At 51.5% G+C, this 21,305-nt stretch overlaps 2 protein-coding genes across 2 annotated transcripts; both read left to right on the top strand.

Annotated features, from left to right (window-relative positions):
- The first annotated feature begins 4,484 nt into the window (after positions 1 to 4,484).
- Positions 4,485 to 9,312, top strand: PDCD1 (programmed cell death 1). Its single transcript, XM_014871703.2, has 5 exons — positions 4,485 to 4,630; positions 6,609 to 6,941; positions 7,221 to 7,373; positions 7,931 to 7,965; positions 8,776 to 9,312. The coding sequence occupies exons 1-5, from the start codon at positions 4,522 to 4,524 to the stop codon at positions 8,992 to 8,994; spliced, it is 849 nt and encodes a 282-aa protein (XP_014727189.1). The 5' UTR covers positions 4,485 to 4,521; the 3' UTR covers positions 8,995 to 9,312.
- A 6,311-nt stretch (positions 9,313 to 15,623) lies between these two features.
- On the top strand, positions 15,624 to 17,730 carry LOC106850420 (receptor-transporting protein 4-like). Its single transcript, XM_014871711.2, has 2 exons — positions 15,624 to 15,902; positions 16,956 to 17,730. Exons 1-2 carry the CDS (start codon positions 15,757 to 15,759, stop codon positions 17,728 to 17,730), a joined length of 921 nt encoding a protein of 306 aa, XP_014727197.2. The 5' UTR covers positions 15,624 to 15,756.
- The last annotated feature ends 3,575 nt before the right edge of the window (positions 17,731 to 21,305 follow it).

The following is a 21,305-nucleotide window of genomic DNA, read 5'->3' as shown; positions in this document are numbered from 1 at the left end:
ATATAGTAATTGTAAAATTTTACAATGGCTTGTAGAAGACGCTGGGTATTTTAATAAATGTAGTAATTGTAAAATTTTACAATGGCTTGTAGAAGACGCTGAGGTGCTGGAGGAAGTCCGGAGAAGGGCGGTGGAGCTGGGGAAGAGTGTGGAGCACAAATCCTGTAAGGAGCAGCTGGGGGAGCTGGGGGTGTTTAGCCTGGAGAAAAGGACACTCAGGGAGGACCTTATCACTCTCTGCAACTCCCTGAAAGGAGGATGGAGACAGGTGGGGGTCAGCCCCTTCTCCCAGAAAACCAGCAACAGTGTGAGAGGGCAGAGGTGTTCCAGGGGAGCTTTATGTTGGACTTTAGAAGTAATTTCTTAATCATAGAAAGGGTGATTAATATTGGAATGGAGTGCCTAGGGAGGTGGTGGAGTCACTGTCCCTGGAGGTGTTTAAAGAAAGACTGGATGTGGCACTTAGTGCCATGCTGTAGTTGTCATGGTGGTGTTTAGCCGTAGGTTGGCTGTGATGATCTCAGAAGTCTTCCCCAACCTGATTGATTCTGTGATTCTGTAGTTAAAGGGTTTGAAGAGGTTGCTGCCTGGGGTGTGGCTGGAGGTATGATGGGGAGAGAGTGGGGTAAGACAGCCTGGCCTCACTGGATGCTTCCCTGGTGCCCCCCTCCTGGCCCAAACCCCTTGCACTCAGCCTTGCCCAGGGCTTGGAGGGCTCCCTTCCTTCCTCTGTACCACACATCCCAGACATCAGGGGGGAGATCCCAGCCTTGCTTCTTTCCACCAGCAAATTCTTAAATCCTCCATAAAGGCCTAAAAGTCTTACTCTTCAAAACCCTACGCCTTGTGCCCTTTTCCCTGCCCATGGCTACTGTGTGTCCCAGGGAAGGCTGCATGTGCTGCAGCCCCTGCTGAGAAGCTGACGTTCTGTTTCCTCTGCAGTTTATCTAGAAGCAGCGATCTTTGTGATCAATTGCACTTCCCACGTGCAGCGGATGACACGGCTGAGAAAGGTCCCTGTGTGCCTCACCCTGCTCCGAATGGAAACAGTGTGAAGGCACAGCCAGTGCTGCTGTGGACTGCTGCCACAGATGAGAGGCTGGAGGGGGTCATGACCTGTGACAGGGCTGGGTGTGCCTGGAGGTGCCCCTTGGGTAAAGGAGGTGTGAGGTTGCACCAGGTGGAAAGGGGTACCATTGCCAGAGTTTTGCTTGGGATGCACAGGCATATCCCAACTGGTGCCAGATCCTGCCCCAACCTGCTCTGAGCGTGGATGGGTTGCTGAGACCCTGAGCAGCAGCAGGTCCTAATTTCCACAGAGTTTACCAGCACCTCTTGCTCGAGATGGACTGTCAGAGTCCTTAGTACCACTGGGCTGGGTGTCAGCTCTGCCCACCAGCAGGAGCACTCACTGCCATGCTGGAGGTGACACTGGTCCCTTACCATACCCATGTGGCACCGTCCCATCACAGTTACCATTGCTCTGCCCAGCCCTGCAGGTTTCTGATTTTTAAAGGAACCCTTTTGTGTCTCTGTTCCATCCCTCTGCTTACTCACTGCTTACCGCTGCTTACTCACACCCGCAGGACGCTGCCTGTTCCCACAGGGTCAGATCTTGCTGCTCATGCAAATCATTTGTGGAGACCTTCATAATTTCTGAGAAGTCTGAAAGACCTCAAGACTCTGTGTTTATTTGCAAACACTATTACCTGTTTCCTCTTCTCACCCCAGCCACTTGGTTCCCGCCTGGGTCAGACCCACAGATGTGAATTCCGTTAAACAGTTGGGGGAAGGATCTGTGGAACATGTGGGCTTCTCTTCCTCAGCATCTTTGTGTGGCAGTTTGTATTTCCTCTTTCACTTGGAAAGCTATACTTTCTCTGGACTACAAGGTCATGCAGCTCTGGGCTTCAGTCAGCTCCATCAGGGATGTTTGATCTCAGCTTTTCTTCTTCTTTTCCAATTTTTCAGTGCTCCTTAAATACCCCAGATGCTTTTAAACCATTTTGGCACCGATGCTCCACCCTTTGAGGTGAGTGCTCAGGTGATAGCTGTGTGCCCCAACGGGCTGCAGAACACTGGGCCCTCCTCTGGGTCACAGCTGTGTTGATGGAACTCACCAGCATCTGGTTGAAGAAAAACCATGACATTTGTGGTCTAATGAACTGATGTGACATGTGCTTGCTGAAGTTACTGTTTCTTAGTTTTAAAGAGCAAACTGTCTTCTCACAGTTCTATTTCTGCTCATCCTTCCTTTTTAGACTTTGTTTTCATCTTTTGGTGGCCAAATAGAAAAGGACTGTCCGATGCAATTTGCCATGCTCCAGCTCACAGAAAAAAATTATATTTTTTTGAGCACCAAAGGACCTTTTTGATGACCATGTCAGCAAAACCCAAGATGTACCATGCACCCCACTGGGCTGGAGGGGATTTACCAGTATGAGCAGAAAGCTGCATCGTGGTTGGAGCCAGGCTGTTTTCTTTCATGCTGGAGAACCTGGTGGAGGAGCCAGGATAAGGTGTGCTGGTCTGGCAGGGTGCAGGCAGAATTCAAAGCCTGCCTGAAGCCCTGGGGCTGCTGTGGGGCTGGAGCCGGGCTCCTCTGTGATGCTGACAGCTGAGGCTGGCAGTGCTGCTCACCTCACTTTCCTCCACAGCAGCTTCCTAGCAGCTTCCTTGATCTTTTATTTTATTCTTTTCATCACGGTGGTTTTTTTTGCAGAGAAAAGAGCATCTTGGTTGGTTTCTTGTGGACACGGCACCATCCCCGCCCTGGGTACCAGTTTACACCTATTTCAAGTGTGCGTTGGAAAGTTTGAGCAATTCGTGCTATGATTCTAATCAGCCCTCCGCCGCTGCTGCATGGGGTGGGGAGGATGAGCCAGTTTTTCCTGCCTATCCCTGGCTTGCTGAGTTGTGATCTTGGTGGTGATACTCATCACATCTTCCACCTCTAGAAACCAAAACATATGGCAAGTGCCAAACAAACCTCCCCACACCTGGGTCAAGTGTCTGGTGTCATCATTTGGGGACATAAGGCCTCAAGGTGGAAAAGCCTCCTTGCTGTCGGCTTCCTTGTTTCCTGGAGTTCAGTTTAGTTTAGTCAGGGTTTTTTTAGTGGGAATCCAGGAAATTATGAAGACAGAAGTGATGTCCAAGTCAGAACCCATGCACATGGTGGAGAGCACTCCCTTTGCCACCCATCCAGGCAGCATGGTGGCCTCTAGCCAGGTGGCATAGAGAGGTGACAAGGTGGGCACGGCACCCAGCCTTGCTCTGCAGCTCAAGCAGTGCTGGCAGCTCATGAGGAAGGAGTGATGCTGCAATGCCAGGAGGAGACTGGAAAAGAGGACTAAGACAGGCCAGAGTGAGCCACCCTCCCAGGGTGAGCCCTGTCCGCCCCAGCTCAGAACTCCCTCCTTGGCCATCCCAGTTTGGCCATCTTTGTGGTATTTGGTTAATGGATGAACGTGATGGTCTTAGAGGTCTTTTCCAATCTCAGTGATTCTATGATTTCATGATTCTATGAAATTAGGGGTGGCTGCCTCAGTCCACTCGCCTGCCTCAGCCCACTCGCCTGCCAGGGACGTGTTTGAAAGTGAGAGGTCAGTAAGCCCCAGCCCCACAGCTTGTTTCTGAAAGCTTGAAAAAATAATGAAGTCATCATTAGAATCACATCCTTCATCCCAGTTATTAATTTTCCCCTGAAACTTTCCAAAATTGCAGGGCGCTGGGGCTGTGTTCTAGAGAAGCAGAGGAGTGTGCTTTCACTGCTGGTTATTTCCTATGCCAGTATTAGTCAGTGTGGTGAGCGGGGAGTATGGATGGCAAAAAAAATTACATCAGTCTTCTGCAAATGTCACCCCAATAACAGCATCTTGGCCGTGGGCACCTGCCCTTGCTCTCTTTGAATCTGAGAAGAAACACACCTAAGGAGGCAAAGCTCATCTTCCTTCTCCTCCTCCTCATCTCCCATCCCATCGTGGTGGGAGCAGCCTACCAATAGGTGCCCCATGGCTGCTCAGACCCTATCTACCCCGTGCAACGTCCCACAATCCCACTGCCTTGGGCACCCAGTGGAAGCACCTGTGGATGCCTGGGAACCCAAGACTGCTTTTACTTATGGGCCAGACTCAGCGTTGAGGACATGTCCCTTGTGGTCCCTGCCTCCTCCATCCCTGGAAGCTTTCCCAAAAAGGGTGCAGGCTCAGAGGTGCCTGTCCCCACTGCTTGCCAGCTGGGTATCTGCATGGGAACATGCCAGGAGTGCACAGGGAGGGGAAGGGGCCAGCTCTGGCTCAGCTGATCCTTGCCTCTGTGGGGAGGAAACTGGGGGCGGGAGGCAGCCCGGGTTTCCCTCAATGATGTGCACATTTCATTTCCACCCAGCCTTTGCTGTGTACGGCAGAGAACAAGCTGCTGCTGCGGGGAAGGAAGCACAGAGAGAGCCGGTACCAACACAGCACACACAGCACAGCACAGCACTCCCACCTGCCTGGGCAGGGGACAGAGAAGCTCACCATGGCTCCAGGTGCCTCGAAGAAGGTGTGGGGTAGCGTGGAGGTGGCCCTGGCTGACCTCTGTGCCATCCTGCTCTGCTGTGGGCCCATACTCACTTGCTGCCGCCGGGGTAGGTACAGGAGTGTGGCAGGCTTGCTGGCATGGCCATGTCGTTTGCAGCTGATGGAAAATGTCCAAGGGGTGGGAGATTTGTGTTTAAAAATTAGGCTGGCATCAAGAAGGCAGAAAACCCAAAGCTTTTGGGTATGTGCAGCTGAAGCAAAGGACTTGGGGATTCTTGGGGCAGAAATGGGATGAAAGGATGGAGAAGGGGACGGGTCTCCAGCACACAGTGCTGACACCAGAGCTGTGTTGTGGCACAGTGGCAATGGTTGGAGTTTGGTGTTGAGCTTATGGGTTTGCCAGTGAGGTGTGGGGTTTTCTTTCTAGCTCGTTTGGCTTCAGTCTGTGCCCTTCGGCTGCAACTCCTGATTTGGTCTTGATCCTGAGGGATCCAGGGTCCTTGCTCTGGGCGAATTTTGCAGGAGAAGGAGAGGTTGAAGGGAAGGTGTGAGTCTGGGCAGGGTGAATGAGAGCTCTGGTGAAGCTATGGTGTCTCCTATTTCTTGCAGCCCACTGTTTCTTTGGTGGATTCATGGATTTTTTTGCCTTGAGGGTGGGCAGAGGGCTGGGTGTCTCTTGGAGCAGATGTTACCTCTGAAGCTGGGAAGATACAGGAAAACATGTAAACCCAACATCTACTTTCAGAAGTCCTCCGAATGCTTCATTTATTGTTGGCAGTGGCACTAGTATGAAATAAAGCCCTGAACCTGCCAAATATTTCCTGTTAAAGACAAGAAATCCAAAACATGGCAAAAATTCCATCTCGGTGTGGACACCACCACAGCCAGTGCTGCCTGCAAGAACTGGGACACTTCTTCCTTCCTCCTGTTTGGTCTCATTCCTCATATCTCAGCCCAGTTTTCCATCTGATCTTGTAATTATTCACAAAATTTCCAGGTTCCTTTTCTGGTTGGTGATGCTGAGGTTATGGTCCTATGGCTTCAGGCCAGAGTTGGAGGGACTTTCTGACTCTGTCTGCAAGCCCTGGGGCTGCTATTGGTGGTGGTGATTTCTGAAAAGGGAAGGTAGATCTCCTTTGATAGGGACTTTTCAAAGCCATGGTGGTTTGAATATCTTGGTCAGGTGATCCATGTGAAAAATACTTCTTCCCACTTTTTGTTGCTGTGAACAGAAGTTAATGGAACAGCTGCCATGTTCTGCTGTGTGGGACAGGCTGAAGCAGGACATTGTGTGCCTGGCCCATGTTCACATCATTCCCACCATGCAGGATGGATGAACCCACCGGGATAATGGGCAGGGAAATGAGGTGAAGCAGCAGGGCTGGTGTTAAAGCAGAGGAGCCTGTAGCTGTGGCTGACTGGATTCTGTGTTGGGAACAGCCTGGCAAGCCCAGCTGGAACCCCAGGGTCTGGTAGCCCATGCACACATAAGGAGGGGACAGGCCCTTGGAAAGGGACGGCACTGTAAGCTTCAGGTTGTTCTGCCCTGTCAGGTGGTCTCAGGCTGGAGATGACAATACTGTGCCATGGGCAGCCCCTGCTTGCTCTGAGCTCTCAGCATTGTGTAGTGAAGAGAGCCAGAGCATCCCAGCAGGCAGGCAGGCATGTGATGGGTTGTACCACTGGGCACTGCTCCAACCTGGGACTCACTTTCAGAGTCAGCCTCAGCAGGAAAGAGGATGACTCAGACATTAAAATACAGCATATATTTAAAAATAATACAACCCCCAAGGTCTGTTTTCCCTGGTACAGGTGTTCAGCGTTAATTTTAGGTAGCCCAGAGCACAATTTGGTCTGCTGAAACAGTTTCACAGTACAGTTACTACCTCTGAGAGTCCCTCTCCAGCCCCAGTCCCACTGGCACATTTGGAATGGAAGAGACATGGGCTGATGTACCTTGCCATGTCCCAGAGTGATGATGTGAACTGGGCTTGCATCCCTGGATCCCACACAGGGGTATGGCTATTTCTGAGACATGTGCCTGCTGTAACCATGTCTGCTTCTTGTTTCTTCTCTCCCAAATAGTGACCATCTCCCCAGCAGTGTTAACTCACCCGGAAGGTAACAAAGCCACCTTCTTCTGCAATATCTCCATGGAGAATGACTCTGGTTCAGAGTACAGCCTCAATTGGTACAAGGAAACCAACCACAGCCAAGCCCAAAAAACTGCTGAGATCAGCCGATACAAGCCCGTGACAGAGACAGGGAGGTACCGGCTCAGCAACAACACTCCTGTCTTTAAGATTGAGATCCTGAACCTCCATCAGAATGACTCAGGCTCCTACTACTGTGGATTGATCAGCTTCTTTAAGCCTGATAAAGTGATGGAGAGTGACCGGTCCCAGCTGATAGTCACAGGTCAGCCGGGGGGGCTGAGCTGGTGGGGATGGGTCCCAATCCCATTGGTGCTCCAGGGCTTGCTGCTGGCAGAGGACTTGACATAGATCAGGAGAGCACAACCCTGCCCTGTCCCCTCTCCTTTGCACCCTGGAGGAGTAATGGGACTATGACAGCTTACCTGGCTGAGCCCTTTCTGAGGGGCCCCATGTTCCCCTGCTGCATTTCACAAGGACTGTAGAGGCCATGTTACACTCCTGACCTGATGTTTTGTTCCCCTTTTTTGAATGGCTACTACAGCAGCCCCCCAGATGAATGCCACTGACGAGCCGGAGATGGAGGAAGGCAGGTCCTCAGAGCACATCAAGGTCATGCTCCTGGGCATCCTCCTGCTGGCTGGAGTGGTTGTGTTGCTGATCTTCAGCTACCTCATCTTCACATACAGGAGAGGAGGTATGATTCCCCTGAATGCCATGCAAACCCGGTTTGGGACCTGGGACCAGCCAGATGTCTGCAGCTTCTTGGGGTAAAGGGACTGGTTAAATGTACTAAACTCAGCTGTAGCATAGCCCTGTGAGACAGATATCTCCATGCCTGGGAGAGATGGATGCTTTGATCCCTGCTTGCCCTTTGTAGAGTCCTCAGACCATGTGCAGTGTCTCTACACCACTCGTTAGTGTGGTGCCTTAATGGTGTACTTGAATCCCTCCCATGCACCTTGTTCAGGTACCTTTGGAGCACCTCACCGTGCTGCAGCACAGGGCATCACCTCAGACCCACCACAGGCACCCAGGAACTCTCACAGAGAATTCTGCTGCACTCCACTAATCCAAATTAAACCCTAGACTGTGGGTTGGTGTCTCACTTGTCCTTGTAATGCTCAGGGTGTTAGACACCGTGGACAAGGAGGATGTGTGGTGAAAAGGTTGTGGTGTCTTTAGGACAAGGGTGGATGTGGGTCAGCTTACGAGGCACATAAACCTCCTCTAACCAAGTGTGTTACTTTGCAGATGTGCAGAAACCACTGAGTGAAAACATGCCAGTGGTGAGTTTTCTACCTCTGTCACCCTACTGTGCTGCAGAAGAGCACCGTGGCATTTTTGGGGTGAGGAGGGTGCTGGGCCTTCCTTTATCAGCTCTTCACAAACATCTCACTTCTGTCTTCTCTGCTGCTGCTTGATCTTTTCTGCACAGCTACAACTGCCTTTCTGCATATTCAGCAGCACAGCCCCACCACAAAATCAAAATAAAACTACCCAAGATGGGATGGGACTCTCTAGTCCAATTCTTCAAAGTAGGCTTATCTTTGACAGTAGATTATATTGCTGTAGAAAATGAGAGGCTGTTTCCCCCCAGTATATCAAGCTAAAAATTATTTTGCTGCAGCTGGTGCCTGTTTTCCTCTCTCTTTAGCCAGACATCTCTAGGGGGGACCTATCGCCATCTTCTCTCCAACCCCATTCTTTAGGTGGCTGAAGGCAGTGAGCTGAGGCTGCCTTTTGCTCTCTCCTCTCTGGGCTGAGCAAACTCAGCCCTAGGCTCTTCTCCTGCACACTGTGCCACCTTGGAGCCCAATGGAGAGGTGGGAAAAGGGCTCCTTACACAGCCCCATCTTCCATGGCTGGGCAGGCAGAGTCCAGCCTGCCTGCAGAGGCAGAGAGCTGAGACTCTAAGGCTCATGATGTGGTTCCTCTGTGCATGTTCTACCCCAGGTCTGTGCATCTTTCTGCTATGTATCACTCACCCTCGCAGGATGCTTCAGAGCTGATTTGGGCACTTGCTGTAAGAAGGGGCTTGTGCTGGGGATGGTGGGCGCCTCCAGATGTTGAACCACCATAATGGGCTTACCTTGCAGAAGGAAGAGATGCCCCCTGTGGTGTCCGTATCCACTGTGGACTATGGCGTGCTGGAGTTTCAGAGGGACCATTGCACCCCAGTGCCTCCCAAGACTTGGCCAGTTGAGCAGACTGAATATGCCACCATCATCTTCCCTGAGGAGAAACCTGTCACGCCAGAGCGTTGCAAGAAACACCTGGATGAGAGGACTCGGCAGCTGCCATCACAGCCCTGCTGAGGGTCAGGGTCCCCCTCACAAGAGTTTGGGCATGAACAGGCTGCCCCAGTCCCTCACTCTGGGAAAAATACAGTGTACCAGGACTAAAGCAGCAGAGATGCTGCTGCTGGAGTTGATATTGAACAGTCCTGGCCACAGTGTTATTGTGGCCATAGGGTGGGTACCATAGGATGAAGAAGGTCCCTGCTGTGCTCCATGTGTTGCCTCTTCATTCAGGACAAGGAAGATGGGCTGGGGCAGAGCAGTGATGCCAACAGGTCTGTCCCAAAGGTGGTTTACATTATGTTTTGGTTTTCTACCTCCACCCAGTGCTCTCTGGAGTGGCCATGCTGCTTCCCTGCCCCAGGTCTGAACCAGCTATCAAAGCAAGACTCTTGAAGAAAATGCTGAAGGTTAGAATTGGAGTGAATCCTGTGAGATGCTGCTCGTGGGAGCCCAAGGCTTCTTGCAAGCTTCTCCTTGCCTGGAGCAGAGGCTCCCCCATGTACCACTATTTAGAAATCCCTGGGAAGCAGGCAGCTGGTCTTCTGCCTATCTTCAAGGCATTTTCCTCCTCTGCATGAGGGGTAATCTGCCCCTGTGTCCTTCCCTTCCCAAGTGGGAGTCAGATCTGACCATGGGGGTAAATAAAGAGTTTTACATCAGAGGAGTTTGTTGACTCGTGATGGCAAGCGCGTGGGCAGGCAAATAACGGCTCTTGTAGTGCAGGGCAGAGCTGGGAGGTGGCAGCATCTGTTGTGGTTCCTGGGCCTCTCTGTGAGGTATGCAAGCTGTTCTTCCACAAAACTGCTCTTAAGAATTTAGAGAGGTTGATGCTTGTTTTCTCCTTGCCCTTCTCTGAGCTGGTCACCCAGGTATGGCTGCAAACCAACACTCTCCCTTAATCGGGGGAGTCTCAGGGCACTCACCTAGTCCATGAGCATGAGCATCCCTTCTGTGCCAGGGGTCTGGCTGCCATCAGCTAGGGCACAGCTCACACTGTGGTCCTCGATGCAGCTTTTTTGGCTTCAAACTTCCACTTTCTCTCTTGAAAGAGATGTGCTACCTGCCAGAAACCAGAGCGGAAAGAAGTGACATCTGCTCGAGAGAGGAGAAACCTCAGTAAGGAGTGGCTTTGGAGGCAGCAGAGACTTGCCAGGAAAGTGTGAAACAGCGAAAACTGAAAAGAGTCACTTGCATCTCACATTTTGGCAGCACTGTCAACAGGTTTCTTCCTCCGTTACCCCCAGTAAAACCAGCGCAGCCTTGTGAGAGCCAACCTGGGTGCTGGGGGAAAGGGTGAGGCAAGCCAAGCATCATATCTTGTACTCTATGGGGACTGGAAAGTCCATGAGAAACTTCCAGAGGGGACTAGATGCGATAAATATCCATTTGGGATAGCTTACACCTTTCTTCAGGGTAGGACAGTGGATGCTTCCTTTGGCCCCCAGTGCTGCTGAAGGCTCCCAGTAACCTCCACAGGCAGTGCTGCAGAGCCCATGCCATTCACTCACACCAGTTCATGGTTCAGCCCATTGGGGCTTTTTGCCAGCAGCAGCCCTGCTCCGTGCCCCAGCAGCTCTGTCAGAGACCTGCTGTGGCCAGCAGGGCCCAGAAAACCGAGGCAGGAGGCAGCTGCAGCAGGAAAGTGGGAGCTCACTCAGCAGTTTTGAGTTTTGCTTTCCTGTGAGACACAACATTAACATTGCTGAGAGGGTGGACCCTGCTTCATATTTTCCATCCTATCTCTCAGGCAGCACATATGCCAGATCTTCAGCACTCCCTGCACCCCCAGCTGCAGCTATGACTCCTCCAAGTGCAGTTGGGGCTGAGTCCTTTCCTCTCTGGTTGGATGGTGATCTGCAGCTGACCAGAGGCTCCCAAACCATCCAGTGGGGTTGGAGGTGTAGCAAAAGATGACTTGCCCATTGCCATTTTCCATGGGAGACCATCCAGCCTGCAGCACTGCCTGTGTCCCAGCAGTCCTGGCTGCCTCCTTGCAGGGAGGAAGGCTGGGGCCTCAAGATGTGTGGGTGAGTGGTGGGAATGCTCCAGGCTGCCAGACACCACCTCCCAGCCCTGCTTGGAGCACAGGATGCCCAGCACTAACAGACATGAGCTATACTCCCCTGAACCTGGCATGGCACTGGCTGTGCTGGCTGAGCATCCCCAAACCAAGCAGTGACCTGAGATGTGTGTCACCCCACACCTTCCTGGGAATGGGGAGTGGGGTGTGTTTGTGTGCAGGAGCTCTTCATGCACACATGTGCAAGCACACACAAATGCTCATGAACACACAGATGTGCAAACAACTCACCAGACAAATTTGTGTCCACACCCCCAGATTTGCGCAGCCACTGTACCAAATACCACACCTTCCCCCTACAGACACACATCCCCTCAGGACCCCCATTTGTGTGAGACCCAGGAGCAGCCAAGGTGTTTCTTGCAGGTGCTGGAGTTGCGGTGTTTCCTGTACAGTCTGGTCTGGCAGTTAAAGCAACCTCTTCCAACCGCGGGCACCCAGCACTCCCCCGAGGAGTGGCTGCCACCACTGTCCGTGCCAAAATGCTTCATCAGCCCCTTGTGACCACACTCCAGCTGAAACCTCTGGAGAGCCTCACCCTGGTCCCACACTAGGGTTTTGATGATGGGGAATGGCCAGAGCCCTCTGGGAGACCTCAAAGAGCTGAGACTGATCCCTGTCAGCATCTGCAGTAATCTGGATGTGTGGCAACATACCTGGGTATACCTAAGCAAACAAAAATCTCCTACATGATGCTTGAGAGCCAGCCTGGCTCCTTATACACCCCAGCCTCGATTAAAGGTGGTTGGGAACAACATGTGAGGGTACATCTCCTCAAGAAACCTGAACTCATAAATCATGTCTTGGGAGAACTGGGCAGGCAGATGAAGATGGAAAGGAAATCCTTTCCTACACTTTTCAGCTGTGTCTGTGAGGAGGGCCATGCCATGGAGCAGCAAGGCACAGTTCCTGAACATCAGGGCATTGCAGATGCCAAGGGGAGAAGAGGTGGTCAGGTTGTAGGACAGTAGGGTCAGTTTCAAGTGACCACTGTCCTGGTCACTGGGATGTTTCAGAGGTTTTTGGTTAGGAGACGTTGGGCTAGAGGTGATGCATCAGGTGTGTGTGTTATTTGTCCCCTGGGTTAATGGGATGGCTTGCAGATGGGATGGTCTGTCAGGAACTGTGGTGTGGGAGCATTGCCATGGCCTTGACTGTCTGGGAAAGTGACTGTTGTTCCTGGAAGAGAAAGGCTGGAGGGAGTTGGTGGGTGCTGTGGTTGGTGGTGGGAGGGGTGGGCTGCTGCTCAGGCTGCCTAGACCCCTAACCATGGCCAGGCTGCACAGCTTTGGTGTGTCCTAACGGGTCTGAGTCCACAACATTTCCTCCATCCTGGCCCCCGAGAATCTCATCCTACCTGTCACTGAGCTGTTGTAGATTTACAGAGTATCTGTGTTTCCTCCCACTGCCCTCAAATTCTGCTTTCTCTAGTTTTGCTTTGAGTTGTCTTTAGAATTACTTCTCCTCTCTTCTTCCCTTTGGTGAGATGTGATGATCAATGAGGGAGCTGGCAATCCAGATCCTGGTGCATGGAGTGTGGAGGGCCAGGTAGGAGCCCTGTGCCTGCCTGCTCCTCTGTTCCAAGACCAAACCCATGGCATTGGAGCAAAGCCTTGTTGGAAGGCATTGAGCTCAGTCCTTACACCTGGAGGCACCATCACAAGGCTCACTGAGTGAACAAGGAGCCTAAATCCATATGGGGTCACACCTGCCCATATCTTCGTATGCATTTGCCCCCTTAAATCTCTCTCCATTGCTCAGCATTCCTCTCCATCCTAGAAGTCCAGGATGATGGGGCAATGTGCCCTCTCTACAGTCCAGTTTGGGCATAGCCCCATTTCCAGAGGAAGTGATCCTCCTTTCTTCAAATCCACCCTTAGACAGATGGACCCCTCTGCTCCAAGGGCTTAGCTGTTTAGTCAGTCCAGCATGGAAGGGAACCTGTAGCCATTGCTTGTCCCTAGAGCTGATGGGTTTCACCACGATGGGGTGACAACCATTCACTGTCAACTGCATCAAGGTTGGAGGGGATCTGAGGCACAGAGAGCTGTCATGGAGCCATGTCCCAGGAGGATATGAATACCCACTTCACCATCTGCTTCATGGAAGTGGAAAAAAGAGGATCCAGGAAATTCTAGATGAATCAACCTGCCTCAGTACCCAGAAAACTGCTGGAACAAATTACCACCAAGTGGCAAACACTGACAGGGCAGTGCTGGGGCTGAGAAGACAGATTTAGCAAGAATTTGTGTCAAACCATCCTTATTTTCTCTTCATTAGGGTGACAGACTGGGTACCACAGGGAAAGTGGGAGTGATGCTATCTTTGTGCTGCCTTACATTACATTCTCATAAGCAAATGCGGGAATGGGAAATTCTGCCTCTGTGGGTGGACAGATTCTCAAGAAGCTCTATCCCATGAGCAGTTATCAATAGCTCGTGCAGCAGACACATCCAACAGAGATGGCTCACATGAAAGCAAGATGCTATTGAAGGAGGGTGTAGGGACTGGTTAGGTGGAGGGTTAGAAACTGAATTCACCCTGATGACCTGTAGAAATGAGCAAAAACTTCCTGAAAGAATGACTGATGGAAAAGAATTGGATGTGTTCAGCATAGGAAAAAGGGAAGTCTTCAGAATGGGAAGACGCCTCAGTATGAAGCAAGCAGTGAGAAATGTTTAGGGTTCTGCCCTGTTGCTTAGATGTCAGTTCATCTATCCGGCAAACCTTGATGTGCCCATGGACATAGCATCCCCACTGCTCAGGGGATGTTCGTCTCTGCAGTCCTGCATGGGGTCTGGGGTTGAATGTCCCTTTCTGCCCCTTCCAGGGACTACTGGAAGGATGGAAGGGATGGATGTCCCAGCAGGAACGGGACGCTTGTGATCCAAGAAGGGTCCTCATGGGCAATGTGGGCACTTTGTCCCTTGATTGGAAGAGTGGAGAATGTGGAGGCTGACACATAGTGAGAGATGAAGAGGAGGAGAAAGAATTTTGGGAAACCTTCCTGCGCACACAGAGGCGGCTCACCCAGGGGTGGGAGCTCAAGTCAAAAATAATTTTGTGCTTGTGAAAACAGCAGGGAAATTACCACCCAGGCTGCACCGTGTGTGTTTCCTTCACTCATGCCACGGAGAAGCCATGACCAGCCTGATGGAATGGAGAGGATTGGCAGGATCTGACCCTGGCAAGAGCTGCCAGCCCAACAAGGTCATGCTGTGTGGAGGGCAGAGCTTGTCCCCACTCCCTGCTGAGGCCAGGCTGTGGAGAGATCCTGTAGGAGCAGCTTTTGTTTCCAGGCAGGCACTGATAAGCAGCAAGGTGCTTGGGCAGAGCCAGGAGGTGTGTGCAAAATGGAAAAGGATGTCAAAGCAATTTCGTCTCTGTGGGTTGTTCTAGGAAAGTCCCTTTAGTAAAAGCAAGTCAAAAGCTTTAATAGAGGGACCAGCACTTGGCTGTCTCAGAGATGACTGTGAAATCTCAGCACATTGTTGGTCGCGATTTGAGTTGTGCTGCCATGACGTCACAGGGCACTGGTTTCCATCACAGCTAGGTTTTGAAGCTTTCTACCTCTTCATAAGCCTCCTGAAGACCTTATCTTGGCTTCTCTGCTTCCAAGCACTTTCTTTCTTTCCAGTCCTGCTCCAGGTGATGGGATCAAGGTGTAACTGAGAGTGGAAGGAAGCTCAAAGAAGGAAAATGTGGAAACTGAAGGTTTGCTCTGCCCTGGGAACTCCTTACCTGCCTCTGCTCTCACAAGAGGGCCAGCACACATTGTGAAGGTGTTTTAGGGCTCTTGGTACAAACGCTTTTCCCTTCCAGCAGTGAAGATCAGGGCCTCCCTGCCAGGCTGTGGTTCCTGGGATTTACCTACATGGACTGCCTGGAGCTAAACCCATCTTATCAAGATCTTTCTCAAACTCAAGACCTGTTATCATTTGGCATCTTATCTAACCTACTCTCAGTCCTGCATTGGTCTCCAGAAGATTTCCTGGGGGATCTGTGCACCCCAAGAAGGGTGAGATGGAAGGCAGAGGGCTGCGGGCAGCCCTAGCCCTGCTGTTTATACCTTGCCTGGGTGCACTCAGCTCAGATCACACCTCATCTCCTTTGGTTTTACGTACCATGCTGTCCTCCCCAACTTTCCACCCTGCAGTTTCATGTTAGGCCTTTTACTGCTCAAATTGGCTGAAAGTTGGTAAAAATAGCCCATGGTTGGTGGCAGCTATTGAGAGAGATAAGGTTATCTGGAGCTGCTGAGTCCTGCATTTTTGATGGGTTTCACTTTCATTATTCCTAAGCCGAGCAAGTCTCTCTGAATTCTCCCCACTGCCATGAATGTGATGGGCAGCCTGGCAGGGGGTTTTGTTTCCAGTCTTTCTGCCTATGGACAGAGCAGCATTGTGGCTTTCCAAGGTCAGAGGTTCATGCATATATATTGAGGAAAAACCACCTTGTCCTTGCTTTAGGGTGCATTTCACCTGGCCAAGACCTGGTGCAGTGTCAGCAGAGACTGTTGACCCAGAGATTGGGATGGGGTGGTGCTGCTCCTGCAGGAGCAAAGGTTCCCCTCTCCAAGCACAAAAACAAGAGGAAAAGTGTAGGGAAAAGGCAGTTACATGTGTATTAGCATTCAGAAGCTGCAAGCTTGACTTGCACACTTGGTCGCTGCGTCTTCCCCAGCTTCAAGTGGAACTATGAGCAAGTGGCAGAACGTTTTTGCAGTGAAGATTGAAGAAATGCACATAACAGATCCGTGGACACTTCTGGAGGATGATGGCCTGCAGGTGCAGGCTTGCAGGCCTGGCTGGAAGGAGTTTGTGCAGCGCCGTGCTCTTGGGAGGTAGGGAGCTGCTGACAGTCCCTGTTAAAATGGGATCAGGGTTGATGAGTTGCCTTGTGGACCTTTTCCCTTTTCAAAATTTGCTAGCAGGAAACAGGTTTTTGAACAAAAGGGGGGCTTTGGAGGTGGATGAGGCTGTGAAGAGTTTCTTCATTTTTGTTTGAATCTCAGTGGGTTACTGCCAAACTGGAAAACATGGTAATTGGAGGGGAGAATAGTTCAGCAGCTCCATAGAGCCAAGGGACAGCTGTTATTTGGCCAGAATTTCCCCATGTTGTCAAAATGAAAAGAGCTCCTTCAACAAGTAGGGGAAATTATATCTCACTAGAACCAAATCTTCTGGGTTTGCACCCAGAGGATGAGAAGAGGGAGAACCACTGTGTGCTGGGACATGGGGTGATGCCTCAGCAGCCCCTGCACCTGCATCAGGTGTGGGCAGAGGGAGGCTGTGCCTCTGCACTGCTGATGAGGAGCCCCATCTCAAACATTTCCACCCTGAGCATTGTTCAGACACCCTGCCTGAGTGGCAGCAAATGTAGACCTTGGTTGCCAGCCCTCATGAAGATTGTGCAAGATGAAGAGCTGTGGGCTGCACACCTTTTGGCTCCTCAAGATATCCCTTCACCTGCCGTGCACCCTCCACCCACACCTTTCTTCTACTTTACTTCTTTTTATTGTCTTACCCAGTACTGGGCTTGATGCTGGCTTTCCACTGAACTGTGATGAGCCAGCATGGGTGAGGGGCTGGAATCCCAAATAGGGAGCTGATGCTTCCCACCCCAAGGGTCCCTGCTTTTGGCAGTGGGGCCAGGATTCCAGCAGACAGCCTGGCTTCTGAAATCTTTAATGCTGGGACCAGCCCTCAGCTCATATCTGTGGTGAACTTTCCAGACTGGCATCATGCTGTTAGAGGGAGAACAGTTTGGTGTAAAGCTTGCAGGAGTGAAGAAAGTCCATGGTCTGTGTTAACCCTCGTCCCTAATGACTGTGCTGAAAGCCTCTGGCTGAGCATGGGGCACCTGGGATGAGCTGGTCTCCTCTTTGCCCTGACAGGTTTCAGTGCTCCCAGTGCTTTCAAAAGTGGTCTTCTGCCAAAGTGCACATCCTGTTCCACATGTGCCACTGCCAAGGCTGGGGCACGGTACAGATGCGAATCTTTCGCCAGAAATGCAGGCGCTGCCCCAACTCCCAGTTGGAGGATCCTGAGTTCAGCCTGGAGACTATGGAGACAATTCTGCACAACCTGGTGATAAAGATCCTCCAGTATTTCTACAAAAAGCCTGTCCAGCCCTCTGACCTCCTGGAAGTTGTGGTGGATACACCGGTGACAGGGCCACATGACCGTGCCCACTGCGAGGCCTGCCAGCTTGGCATTTGCAGCAGGTCCCAAAGGGCCCCAGCTCTGGATGCCTGGAAGCCCTTGACGGATGAGAACAAGGCCAGGATGCACAGCAGCGAGTCACAGCTGGCCTGGCCATCGGATGTCTGGAAGTCGTTGACAAATCTGGGGGAGGCCGGGACCTGTCGCCCTGAGTCGTGGTTGTCTCTGGGATCAGATGACTTTAAGCCCTTGATCAGTGTGGGCAAGGCCAGGACCCACTGCACTAAATTGCAGCCAGCCCCAGCACGGGTTGCCCGGAAGGCAAATATGTCCAGGACCTCTCAGACCCTAAAATGCCAGGGCTTAAGGCCCCATGCAGGCCCGACCCAGCACCCCTCACCCTCCAATAGTGACTTCCCCTGGAAACGCTGCTGCTGCATCGGCAGCTCTTTGCTCTGTGTTTTGGCCCTGATCATCTTCCTTGTGCTTTATTTGACCATTATGTAGAGGGACCTAGGGATCACAAAGAGGAACTGGGGTGATGGCTAGGGAAGCTGATGGACTGCCTGGAAAATTGGGTACCCAAGGTCAGCCCTTGCTCTTGGCTCAGCAAGCTCCCCAGCTCCTGGTGGCATAGGAACACATTGGGATGCTTCAGCCAGGCACCTTGCCCCACAGCCTCTGGAAGACTGATGGGTCTGATGGATTCTTATGAGACATATTCTGATGAGGATGAATCTCCCAGCTACCCCACACACAGGATGAGGTTCATTACTTGTAATGAATACTTATAAGGTTAATTACTTGTAAGAATAAAACAGGCCCCTTGTCCTCAGCTCAAGGATGCCTCGGTGCTTTTTAATTTCTCAAAAGCTTTTTCTAGGTGTGTGTGGGCATCTTGGAGGGAAGCTGAGGGCTGTTTTTATCTCTCAGAAGAGCTCTGCCTCCAGGGAGGCACATCCCCAGTCCGCCTTGCCTTTGGCCAGTTGTCTGGGTACCCTGCAGAGGGGGAAAAGGGTGTCTAAACCTGGCAAGTGCAAGAAGGCTGTGGCAGCAAGTCCAAAGTCTATGCCTCAGTTATGATGAAATTTCAAATATTGGGCTACAGGATCTGTGCAAAGGAAAGATGCAGACTCTTGCCTTCTGCTACTTCACCCTGCAGGGCTTTAGGGATCTGGTGGGTGTCATAAGGTTGGGAGGAAATGTGTTGTCTCCCCGTGCAGCCTAACACCCTGACTCTTACCTTCCTTTCAGGGGAGCTGGGCTCCTGCAGAACTTACCCGTGGGTACAGCATGTCCTGTGGCCACAACTTTGGCCCAGAAAAATGAAGTTAAGTTGGTTTTTAAGTGCTTGTGTCCTGGTTTCAACTGGGATGGAGATAATTTTCTTCTTTGTAGCTGTTACAGCACCTTACTTTGTATTTAATATGGGAATAATAATGTTGATAACACACTGATGTTTTAATTATTGCAAGTAGTGCTTACTCTAAGTCAAGGACTTTTCTGTTTCCTATGCTCTGCCACTGGAGCAAGTGCACGAGGAGCTGGGAGGGAGCATGGACAGGACAGCTGACCAGAACTGGCCCAAGGGACTTCCCAGACCATAGATTATCCTGCTCAGTGGATAAAGTGGACGAGTTGGCTGGGAGAGACTGATTGCTCCGGGGGATGGGCTGGACATAGGTCAGAGGGTGGTGAACAGTTGTAGTGTGCATTTCTTGTCTTTATTATGTCTCTCTCTATCTCTCTGTTCATGATTGTTATTATTATTAATATTTACTTTGTTTCAATTATTGAACTGTTCTTATCTCAACTCACAGACTTTACTCTTTTCCAATTCTCCTCCCCATCCCACTGGGGCAGGGTGGTTCGACTGAGTGAAAGGCTGTGCTGTACTTAGTTGCTGGCTTGGGTTTAAACCACAGCAACTTGAATAAACTTTTGAAATAGCCTGTAGCCTGTACATCACAAGCCTCAAACACAACCATAGTTACCAAAGTCTGTCTTCTCTGGGATCCTGGGGTGTGCAAGTAGGGGAGCATGGTGTGCCCTGTGAGAGAGAGCATTGTGAGGGCTGTTACGTGGGAGTGCACTGGGGGATGCCATGGGAAATCTACCTCCATGGGACCACAGGAGAATCCAGGAGATGCAGCCATTCCCTGGGAAAGTGAGGTGCCAGTGATGAGAATGCAGTCACCACTCACTGCTAAGCCCTGGCTGGGTTTAGGAGCAATTTAGGAGACAGCACCCCTTGATGTGCTTGCACCATTCTCATCATAGTTCTTGTTTTCATTTGATACCTCTCACAGAGAGGCTGGCCAGTGATCCTGGCTGGTGAATGACTTCTATTAGCTCCATCAACTTCCTGACTTACTCTGCTTCAGTGGCCCCAGGCACCTGCTGCGCTAGGATGCTGATCACTGGGGTGAAGTGGAGGTTTCTAACACATTCATGGGTCCCTCTGCTGTTTTCTCTGGGGTTCATGCTTTGCCTGTGTGGTGGAGGAGCTGAAACACAGACACCAGGGGACCTGCTGCTTACCTGAGTAGCAAGAGCTGAATTGAACAACTCCCAAACTACTTCGGGTACTGAAATTGATTTTAGGCCTGTCTGTCAAATTAGTCCAACAAGGAGCAGACATGCAGAACCACTGAGACAGCTGTACCCATCCTCTCCTGGCTTTGCAAATGAATTGATGTGGAAGATGGGTATAAGAAAGATTTTGTGACTGAATTAGTGGAAGAAGGATGGGCCGAAGGAAAAAAAATAACCAAACTCAGTGTGGCTCACAGCATCAATCCCTGGCTGCGCAGCTCCCCAGGTGCTGTCCTCTCCCTGCTGTATCCTGAAGGGATATGCTGCTCTTTCTGCTACTGTAAGATTCGTCTGTATTCTCAGATATGCAATCTGTAGGCTATTAGTTAGAAAAATGAATATAAGAAAATGCTGTGTGGTCCAGGCGCCTTGTGGATTTGGTTTCTTAAGTGCTCTGACCTGCTTTTATCCTACCAACTCTTCCCTTCACTAGCGCCTTCTCTCTGCAGCCTGAGCAGCCCTGGCCATGGAGCCACCAGATGGAGCTGCAGATCTCCGGCACTGCGCTGGGAACCCCTGGGACCAGTGACCCGCCAGCACTGGGACGGGACAGCATTCCCCACGTGGGGGATGCCCTCCCTCCTATTTCTGTGAGCAGCTGCTTCCCCTGTAGCATGGTCCCCCCCAAGGCCCTCCTACGTGGGTACGAGCTTGGTCTGTGCATGAGTGGCCCTGATGAGGGGCTCTGCTGCAGCTCTGATGATCCTGGACTAGATTCCTTCCCTCCTGTGCTGGGAGCAGCCCGCTCCCTCCCCACCGGCGTTATGTCATGGAGCAAAGATAGGGCCAAGTTCCTTGCGGCCATTGCCCATAGCCCTCTTCTTTCCATGCTGAGGTTTTCCCAGCCCCAGTTACCATGTCTGGGCTGTCTGCAACCTCCCCAGCCACCCAGCTGCTGAGTGGAAACTCTCTCGCCTCTGCCTGAGATGCCAACTCTGGTGGAGACTACATCACTGCAGGGGTCCTTCTTTTCCTGCTGGAGTCTCTCGGCTCTTTTCTAAGGGCAGACTCCTCTCTTGCTCCCCTGCAAGTGTTTTATACACCCGCCATGCTCCCCCATCCATGACCTTGTGTGAATATGCTCCTTTTTCCCTGGTCCCTCCTCACTGCTGCCTTCTTGCCTGCCTGTGTCCTCATCCTGTGCAAGCATGTCCCCTCCCTCATGCAGCCCGTTCATCTCCTCCCCAGTACTCAGAGCCACTGTGCATACATGGGCTTCTCAGCCATGGCTTCATTTTTGGGGTCCTTTCCAGGATACCCCTTTGCAATATGCGGTTCTGCCCATTACTAGTTTCTTAGCAAACTGCCTTCAAAATTCTGCTTTCTGTGGCTCTTGGCACTTTTGGGGTTCAGAGCAAGCACTTCTGGCCTGGCCAGGCCCCTGCTGTCATGGGAACAGCGAGGCCATCCCAGGGGATGAGGGAAGAAGGATGCTGTCTCTGTGGGTTCTGTGCGGGTCCTGTCTGTCCCCCCAGTCTGTTTGAGAC

Source organism: Sturnus vulgaris, chromosome 10 (genome assembly GCF_052056855.1).
Source record: "Sturnus vulgaris isolate bStuVul1 chromosome 10, bStuVul1.hap1, whole genome shotgun sequence".
Taxonomy (NCBI): Eukaryota; Metazoa; Chordata; class Aves; order Passeriformes; family Sturnidae; genus Sturnus; species Sturnus vulgaris.
The sequence above is the reverse complement of the archived record's forward strand: the minus strand, read 5'-3'. Positions and strand labels throughout refer to the sequence as shown.

Bases quoted from the DNA above. Each gene is read 5' to 3' on its own strand.
- PDCD1 (XM_014871703.2), top strand. From the start codon at position 4,522: ATGGCTCCAGGTGCCTCGAAGAAGGTGTGGGGTAGCGTGGAGGTGGCC. The intron at 4,631-6,608 runs GTAGGTACAGGA...TCTCCCAAATAG, and splicing joins ACTCACTTGCTGCCGCCGGG to TGACCATCTCCCCAGCAGTG. The intron at 7,374-7,930 runs GTATGATTCCCC...GTTACTTTGCAG, and splicing joins CTTCACATACAGGAGAGGAG to ATGTGCAGAAACCACTGAGT.
- LOC106850420 (XM_014871711.2), top strand. From the start codon at position 15,757: ATGAGCAAGTGGCAGAACGTTTTTGCAGTGAAGATTGAAGAAATGCAC. The intron at 15,903-16,955 runs GTAGGGAGCTGC...TTGCCCTGACAG, and splicing joins CAGCGCCGTGCTCTTGGGAG to GTTTCAGTGCTCCCAGTGCT.